This window comes from Apodemus sylvaticus, chromosome 2 (genome assembly GCF_947179515.1).
Source record: "Apodemus sylvaticus chromosome 2, mApoSyl1.1, whole genome shotgun sequence".
NCBI lineage: Eukaryota > Metazoa > Chordata > Mammalia > Rodentia > Muridae > Apodemus > Apodemus sylvaticus.
The window spans coordinates 129,126,749-129,136,738 of record NC_067473.1 but is presented as its reverse complement, the minus strand read 5'-3'; the positions used below and the strand labels follow the sequence as shown (position 1 = coordinate 129,136,738).

The window sequence follows — 9,990 nt, the reverse complement described above, 5'->3', positions numbered from 1 at the left end:
AGAGAACGAGGTAGGAGAGTATATTCTATGGTGGGGGGAGGGATGGGGGGAGAGAGAAGAGCCCAAGAGAGAAGCTGAGAGTGAGAAAGAAAGAAAGGGAGGAGGGGCAAGAAGCCCCTTTTATAGTGGGCCAGACCTACCTGGCTGTTGCCAGGTAACAGTGGGGAGGGGCATACCTGGCTGTTGCTAGGTAGCTATGGGATGGAGTTTAGACAGAATCCTAACTCTGGGATCACTCAGTGATGCACTATAACCTATGAAATTACTTTTCCTCCCCAAGTTACTTTTGGTTGTGGTCTTTATCATGGCAATAGAAAACCAAACTAAGACGCCATGTGACTTCATTGTAAAACTCTGTTCTGTTGCTTAAGCCAAGTTCTTCCATTGCTGTTAATGTACTAGCAAAGAGTAAGTACTCAGAAAATATTTTTAAAGGTACGAAATGAAAGAATTATCTTAACACTCCTTATAAAGGGCTGGAAAAGCTATTTGGATATGCTTTCCTTGGTTTTGTTGTTGTTGTTTTGGTTTTCTCTTTTTCTTTTTTCTTTTTTCTTCTTTTTTTCTCTCTCTCTTTTTTTTAAACTATCACTACATAGCCCAGGAGCTTGCTACATCCAGGAGCTTGCTAGGTAGACCAGCATGGTCTCAAATGCATGTGATCTGCCTGTCTCTGCCTCCAGAAAGCTGGAATCATTAAGGGCATGACCCATCAAAGCCAAATGTCTTGGGTTTTAAACATTTTAAAAATATGAATGTAGCTTTGTGAACTGGCCTATATCCAATAAACAAGTGAACTTTGGAGGTATAATCTAGTCTATGATTGGTCTATTGGTATCTTTTAAAAGGGTATCATTGAAAATCATTTTAAACAATCAAATTCTTTGTAATGTCTTCCACTAACAACTGATTATAGCAACAAACCAATTATCCTGCAGCAAAAAGATCTCTGCTTTATGTCTCCACTATTATTTATTCATGTCTAAAATTCTAAGCAAAACACACTAGAAATGACTGATTTGTTGCTGTTGTCACTTCTAGAGAAGGTGGTGTCTTAGACTTGTGCTCAAGAAGAATTGCTGTTTTCACAGAAATGAAAACATTATTTTTAATCTATTATTTTTAAAGTCAAAAGTTGTTTAACCAGAATCATGTTATTTCTTTGGAGGTGAATAACAAGGTGAATTTGTTCTTTTAGAAGTAATCAATTTCTAATGACAGTGGTTTCTACTGATAAACTCACACTCAAATATAAGCACGCCTTTCTTAAGCAAATGGAAGAAATTATCGTCATTGCCTTCATATATTTTCTATGTAATTTATACAACTCATCATAATACTCTTTGGAACCATTAGCAGGTATTTCTGTCTGTCTGTCTCTGTCTGTCTCTGTCTGTCTCTAGCTCCCTCTCCCCACTGGCTAACTGGAGACATTGAATACTATTCTGGGTCTTGAAAACTCTCAAGGCACGCTAACATATTTTAGAATGTGAGAAGTCTTGCAGTTAGAGATAATCTGCTCAAATTTGCTTAGCCCAGCATTTCCCAAAGTTAACTTTCTCAAGATTAACTATAGCGTTTCACACCCCTCCATACAACCCCACCTCCAGACCCCCCATTCCTCAAAGCAACTTTGGGAACAGCTTGCAGAACTAGCTCCATAAAGCAAAGTTTGGGGACTCTGCTTTGGTGGTTTCTATCTCCACAGATTTTGCTGTCTGAATAATATATAAGGAGTTTTGAGTGACAATTGCACCCATTTGAATATATCTTCAACTGACTCCAAAATTAGAAGTTTAAAATGCAAATTTTCAGAAAGCAAACTGTCTTTCCCATTTAGACATGTTGCTGAAATGTATTTGATTTTGTATAGGCTCTTATCACTTGCCACCATATCCGCTAGAGGTTATGGGATCAAAAGACTGATAAATATTGAACACAAATATGATTAGTTATGCTTCAATTTTATCTACTTAGAGATCCCTGACAATCTTAAAATGATGACTACATGCTTCAGTTTGTTTATCTAGTTATGTTTGGTATATACCTCTTGAAATAATTGAGATAATGAAAGTGTCTTCATTTATCCTCTGTACAAGATGTATATTGTACACCTGTGTTGGTATGATCGGGAGGACACGAGATGCTTCAACTGTGCCTCAGATGTGGCAGCTGAGAATCTTCAAACATAATAGAAGCCAACGTCGCATCACTTGTCTTAAACAAGCTTTTCTACTTTAGCTACTTGGCTATGCATTAAATCTTGGCATACACAGAACAATAAAAACAGGGCAATTTTTGAGGTATATCTCTGCTGGCTGGATTATGAAGATTAGCTTCTTAGCAGATGTTCAAAGAAGTCATTGAATGTAAGCACAATCGAAAAAATAAACTACCCCCAAACCATTTCAATATCAACAGGAAATGGAGCAGACAGGATGTAGTCAACATACCACTTTCTGCTACATACCATCAGCCCACATCACAAGGGATTACCACATTTAATTCTCTAAGGAATGTGAAAATCCAGCTCCAAGCAAGGCTTATCATCAGAAAATGATATAATTATTCTCCTGGCAAAGGTGTACCTACAGAATACACAGGTTTGATGCAATTTCAAATTTAGAAGTTATTGGTATTGAGTATAATTTTAAATGGGATGAGTTGAATTTTTTTCTTTTTCTGTTCTTTTATTAAATGTTCTTAACTCATATTAAAAAAAATCCTGATTATGGCTTCCCCTCCCTCTATACCTCCCAGTTACACCCCCTTCAACCCAGATCATTCCCTTTCTGTCTCTATCATCTCTCATTGGAAAAGAACAGGCTTCTAAGAGAAAGTAATCAAATATAACAAAACTAAACATAATCAGATAAAGCCAAAACTGTTATATTGAAGTTGGACATGACAAACCAACCGAAGGGAATGAGTCCAAGAGAAGGTACAAGAATCAGAGACCTGATTATTCATACACATAGGAATTCCATAAAAACATTAAACTGGGGGCCATAACGTATACATAGAGGACTGGGTACAGACCTGTGCAGTCTTCGTGCTTAGTGCCTCAGTCTCTATGAGTTTATATGAGCTTTGCTTATGTTGATTCAGAGCGTCTTGGGTTTCTTACTAATTTTCTAAAATATTCTGACACCAGTTTCTAGAGAGAGAAAGGTATTCCCCTCAGAGCAGCCTATGTCTGTTTTCTTTTGCTTCGTCCATTCATGTAATTCTTACTAATACTAGAGACTGAACTTGTCTATGTTGGCTGAGTGTGACAATACTCTTGGCTTCACACAAATGTACGAATCTTAAACTTGCATTACTGTGCACTATGCACCGTTTCTTCTGTCACTATCCACACACGGAGTGATTTCAGCTAACCTGGGTAGTTTCCATGTTGGTAAAGAAAGTGATTAAGAGAATAGAAACATCTGCTGTTTACTGAGTATCTTGTGCTGTCAAGCAAAAATTCAGATAATAGTTGATTGGTCTTCCCAAGACCACCCTATGCTGGCTCTTATTGTCTCCAATGAAGACATCTCTCCAGTGGAGACACTGGGAAGATACATAGTCTGCTCAAATCACATAGTGAGAAAAGGCCCAAGAAGTCCAGTGCTAAGAAGTTGAGTGGGAAGTCCCACTTGGTCACTTTGTGGATCTAATGCATGGGCTGGCTTTGGACTGAAAAGACCACCTGGCTCAGCTTTCTACATAGCTAGAAACCAGGTCTGCATTAAGGTATTCAGAGGGACAATATTTCTAATGGAATTCCCCAAGTAAAAGTTTAAGAAAGACATGTCTGTGGATATAAAATAAAATCAGACAATGGCTCAGTTGGTAGAACACTTAACTTTTTTGTTTGTTTTGTTTTCAAAAAGCCCAAGGTCCAATCTCTAACTCCACATTAACTGAGTACAGTGAAGTCCACCTGAAGTCTTAGTAAGCACAAGGACAGGACAGGAAGAGCAGAAGTTTGAAGTCATTCCTGGCTGCATATCAAGTGTGAGCCTAGACTTCACATTCCATCTCAAAAAATACAAAAGAAAATAAAATAAAGCTATTCAAGTAGTATATGAATATCTGAGGAATGGTCAGTGGTGCTGGAATACGTATGTGTGTGTATTTGTATTTGTGTGTATGTGTGTGTGTGTGTGTGTGTGCCTGCATGCACGTGTGCATGTCTGAGTGTGTACACCTCAAGACTAAGACTTCATGTGCTCCCAAGGCGACAGTCAATAGACCAGCAAGAGGCAGAAACGGAGGTTGAGTACAGCCACCACCCTCCAGAGAGGAAAAGCCCGACTTTCACCCTACCTGCTTTTCGTTTTGCTCAGAAAATTGTCTTGATCAGATGGGATCTTCCTATTTTTGCACATACATTTTTTTTAGATATCATATAGTCATATTTCTATGGAAATATAAATAATTCAAATAATTCTGAAAAAGAAAGGCCTCAATTACTGTACATTACAATTTGAGAAAAAAATTAAAGTTAAGAAAGAGCTGACAGTCAGATCATAAGCATTATAGCAAGTTTCTGAAGTCTTCTCTCGTTCTCCAGAGGTTCGAACAGATTTTTTTTTATTTTTTGGGCAAGGGCAGAAGTTTAAGGTCTGGCTGGGGAATAAAGACCTGTTCTGTCTGACACTTCCCAATTCAAATCTAACATTTATCAAATGATTCATAAGTACTGCATTTTTTAACAAGGAGCTGGCGGGCTGGGTATATTAAGCATTCATTATTATAAATTTGTATTTTAAAAACCCAGGATCTTTTCAGTAAATATGCAAAGGTTTCTCTGACAATTTCTCTCCTTTTTAATAAAGCCACCTCTCCCTGAAATATTTTACATAAACCCCTTATATCTAAAGTGGATTTCTGGCATCTGGGAGTTCAAAGTCTCCCCAAATTCAGTTCAGGGGAAATGCTACATAATTATAGCTCATTTGAGAGTAAGTCATAAAGTAATCAAAATTGTTTCGAACCAAAAAAGTACCATCTTCAGATGACATTTAAGCTAAACAAAGAACTGCTGGCAATTAGACTTTTCTAGCAATTTCTTACTCATGAGCTGAGAGGACGGGGTATGCTATCATTGCTTAGAACGTTTACATCAGTCAAAATGGGTATTAACTGGACACAACTGGCCAACACAATGTGAAAAACCAAATGCTTTAATGAGGCTATGAAGAACAACAGTTCAATTATCTCATTGGATACATTAACATCAATCATAATATACAGTGCTGTGGACCATACAGAAAGTATTGCTGTACCCAACAGCGGGGGCTGTTATTGACATTACAGTAGCAAGTGTCCGCAAGAGACAGTCATTTGTTGTCTTTGTCAAGAAGTTGGGTTTTTTTTTTAATACTATTATCAACATCAACTTCTCCCCAGTGCATTTTTCCCCAGAAATATTAACAAGTTACATTCCTTTGTGCTTTGTTTTATATCTTTTAATGTCCTGTGCATTGTGTTTATTCTTATTGCTTTATTGTTTACAAACAACCAAACTGAACTGTGTCATGCTCTGGGTATGACCAGATTGCTTGTATAGTTTTTGGCAAAGTCAGAAGGTTTGGTATTTCCATTACCTTACCCAGAGGTGGGTGGGTAATTTTGGTATTTTGAGCACTCTAAATAAACGGAGGTCCAACCCTGAGACACAGTTCTGCACCCAGGAGTTGGGGAGTGGCAAGGATCATTCTCTCCTTAAAAACAGTGAGCAAAAACACTGCCTCTTGGCTTAACCAGTCCCTGAAAAAATCCACATTCTGGCTGGCACAAAAGAAATAAATAAAACCACTCCCTATGCTGCCGCCTCTGAATTGCCTGCCTGTCTCTCCCAGCAGCTACCTCTGACGAGGAAGGTGCCAGGGAAGCCAGTGACGGCATGCTTCGAGGCTACAGGCCAGGGTAGTGGTGCAGTATGCCATACTTTCTCTCAACAAAGCTTCCTAGAAAGTTGCTCTGCCTTGGCCATAGTCGCTTAGCCGTGGGTCAGTCAACTTTGTGAAACCTTGTTCAATTATTTAAAAAGGAAAAACGAAAATGTCAGAATCAGCTAAGAAAACCTAGCATCATAGCATTGCAATCTTCAACTTCTGCATCCAGCCCTCTTCCCCCCACCCCACATATAAATATGAAGAGAAAAACAGACAATGCTATGATTGTATCGGTGAACACTATGGTACAATTATCTTTTCATGCACATTTGCATTTCTATTCTAGGAAAAGAGTCACACACTTAAGGGAGTTGAAAGAATGGGAACTTATTTTCCCTACCCCCTTAAGTAATAAAGCTACAAGACTGGATAGCATCATCAGTGTTTCCAAAGATTTGCATTACCCAACATGCATGGGAACCGCGCACTTGACGACTCTCACCACGGCCATCCATTCATACATCTGACAATCACTGCTCTGGGATCTCTCCATCACCCATCACCAATTCACATTTGACATTTAAACACTTTAAAAAAAAACCCTCCTGAAAAAGGTTTCCTGATGAAAGAATTTGGCACTGTCAGTAAAATATATTTCATATTAAAAATATCTGAAGGGAAATTGGAAGCTCTTAGAATGTCTACAGAGGCACCATGCTACGTCTTCCTTCTTCACTCCCGATTCCATCTTGAAACTTTCTCCAGTTTTACAGTTCAGTCAGTGCTGGTCCAAAAAAGACTGCTGGGATTTTAAGGCACTTCATTCTGAAAGGATGTTTTATGCCACTCACGATTCAATCACAGGCTGCTACTGAGAAATTCCATTAGACAGCCTGGCTTGTACCAGTATGTATCACCTGCACAAAACATCTAGACTTAATACATGTAACTCTACAGATATTGCATAGGGCTATGCAAGTAGGTAATGCACAGAAACTAACTTTACAATGTTGCCACTTTGTCAAAATGTTATCAAGTAATCTGCCAATACAGTGTTTCTCTCTTTAAAAAGAATCCAGCTGGTTTGTTGAAATAAATCCCAATTGAAATGACCATCATGGGCATGGCAAATGCTATGGCTATCAATCTTCAAGAATACAGTTATTTTCATACCCTAGAAATGCATATGTAAGTATTTTTTCCTAGAAAGCCTGGTTGTTAATCTATTAATACTACACCTTAAATGTGTTGAAAAACAGTTTCAAGTGATAGTGGAATATACAAAATATTTGCAAAGCTCTCTTTGAACACAAGACCTTGCATAAAAGTAGTCTTTCTTGGGTATACAAAGAATGCAGAGAACCACCAGTGAGTTGTAAAAGTACTGAAAACTCACCATTTTAAGATGAATATTCTTACAAATTAATACAAACACTGAAAAAAATGATGATAATAAAGAATCTATACAATTAAAATGGCTAAAACATAATTTAAAAATAAAAATAGTAAAGCCAATTAGAAATACGCCCAGTTCAGCTATCTTTATCAAAAGCAAAAATGAAAAAAAAAGTGAAACAAACTTCCGGTGCTCCTCAATATTTTACTCAGAGAGGACATTCATTTCCATTAAAAAAAAAACCTTATGAAAAATTGAATTACACTTATGAGGAAAACTATAACTGTGCCCAATAAAAGCCAGCAGGTCAGATCTTAGGTTTCATGTCTTGTTCTAATAACTTCCTTCCATTTGGGTTAGCATAAGTTACATTTTCTAGCCAGACAATCCTCATGAAAATGACTGCTAGATTCGTCTATATATAATATAGTCTTCTTTTATGCAGTTTTCAGTACAAAGATGTAGTAATGCTGGGAGGGCACTGTGTCTTTAAGGCAGTACCAGGGAACTGACGCATTTATAAAGTGAGAAAGTCATGGATGTCTTTTCCACAGTTGTCGTCGTTGTCTTCTTCTTCTTCTTCTTCTTCTTCTTCTTCTTCTTCTTCTTCTTCTTCTTCTTCTTCTTCTTCTTCTTCTTCTTCTTCTATCATCATAATTATCATCATCTTTGTTTTCTTCTTTTGGTTGCTTTACATTCGTGTAATTAAACTTTACATGTTAATTTCAAAGGAGGTCACAGACAGACAAAGCTCACACCAAGTTTTCCCCTGAATGAAAATGGACAGACACTTCTCTGAAGCAAAAAAAAAAAAAAAAAAAAAAAATTCCCCTTGCTCAAAAACCTCACGCTTCAAGAAATCAGTTCACAGATACTGCACGCTGAAGGTACAATACTTAGGAGGCCTTTGGAGTTGTAAAATAGAATATACAAGTCTGGCTCACAAAATTCTAAAAATAAAATATATCCTGGGCTACTGATAAAGCACGAAAAATTCATATTAAAGGAAAATTATCAAGAAAACCTCTTCAGGTAAATTATAAAGTCTACTGAAGAGAGGGAGCAGTCTGTGCAGAGGCTGAACAAGGCAGGCCCGCTAACACGCATGCTCTGTTTCCTGAAGAGAGAGGGTGCAGTCTGCAGAGGCTGAACGAGGCAGGCCCGCTAACACGCATGATCTGTTTCTTCTGCGCTCATACTGCTCCTCCGGCTACTTGTTTTCGAAGCTCCTGGGGACACTGATGACAGCAGTGGGTCGGTGACACCAACAGGTGAGAGGGCATCGTCCATCAGGATGTCTTCCAAGTTAGAGCCCATCTTCCTGGGGATGTTGTAGGCCGGGCTGCTCTCCGGCATGGTTCCAAGGTTGTTGGTAAAGGTGATGGTACCGTCCGTGAGATCCAGAGTCGTTGTACATGTCAGGTCGGCCTGGTGCTGTACAAGTTCCTGGCTGCAGTTGTCAAGAACTGGTTCTTGCTTGATGATCCGATTCACCAGATCAGGTGAGCAGAGACCGGTGGATGGGATAAGGGAAAGTCCGTGCGCTCTAGCCTGCATCTCGAGCTCCTATGACAAAGTCAAAGTCAGACCATTAAGTAAGCTGTGTGCCAGCCACCTTTCACCACATTGAAACTGTGCAGTCAGTGTTGGATGCGGTTACCCAAATCCATGGAATATATATCTCTGTGAGTGTCTCTACCTACGGTTTTGGAGGCTAAGGAGAAGCTAACAAAGGGGACACTGTGGTGTTCTTATTGATGATTGGGGGGGGGGGGCTACATGTCGGGTGACATGCAGTGCTCTCTAGCGTTTGTATTCTACCATACTGTGACCTGAGACTATTTTTAATGATTTAAGTCTAGTTTCTATTTTTAAAACATCAGACCCAAGGACAACTATAAATTGCCAAAGCAAAGCTTGCTACTTTAAAAAAAATAAGTTCTGCATTTCCCAAAGACAGGTGGTATTAATAATATAGGAAATACCTTTTTAGATGGTATATATTTTATTATGCATTATAAATAGAAACACTCTTACAGATATGAAAAATCATTAATAAGACAAGGATAAGCACCCAAGTCTGACTGGCCATCATCAAAAAACAAAAACAAAACAAAACAAAATAAACAAAAATCATCTCTAGCAAATGCTGGCACATGTACTGTGGGGAGACAGGGATTGGTGGTGAAATGTGAACTCATACGGCTACCATTAGCAGCCCATGGAACTTCTTCAAAGAATTAGAAACAGAAGTACCATATGACTCTCCCATTCTAGCCCTGGATACTTTCTCCAAGGGTTCTATGTCAGCAAACACAGATGCTGGCACGTCCATGTCTGTGTGTAACTGTGCTGACCACAATGGCCAGGATGCAGCCAACCTAGATGTTGGTCAACAGATGAGCTAATAGGGAAACCACAATATACCTATACAAAAGAGCTATATTCAGCACTAAAGAAACACTGAAATCGCTTGCAGGAAAATAAATGCAACAGGAGATCAGTGAGTAAAATAAAACCAGCCCAACCCTGGAAGCTACTGTTCTCTCTCCTATATGGAATCTGGATTTTTTTTTAAAGCTTATATGTATGTGTAAGACATGACAACAAAAGGAGACACTACAGGGAAGGATAACGAGGGCCAATGGAAGGAAACTGGGTGGGACAAGACAGTAGTGGGGACGGTAGATATGTGAGCAAAATCTA

General features: G+C 38.7%; 1 protein-coding gene across 11 annotated transcripts in view; it reads right to left on the bottom strand.

The window, feature by feature from the left end:
* Positions 1-5,153: 5,153 nt before the first annotated feature.
* Mitf (melanocyte inducing transcription factor) overlaps positions 5,154-9,990 on the bottom strand; it is a 216,807-nt gene continuing 211,970 nt past the window's right edge. For all 11 annotated transcript variants that reach the window (XM_052174402.1, XM_052174405.1, XM_052174407.1 and 8 more), the window contains one exon: positions 5,154-8,850. In XM_052174402.1, the coding sequence (XP_052030362.1) occupies positions 8,449-8,850 (402 nt within the window). In that variant the 3' untranslated portion in view covers positions 5,154-8,448. The remainder of the gene's footprint in view (positions 8,851-9,990) is intronic.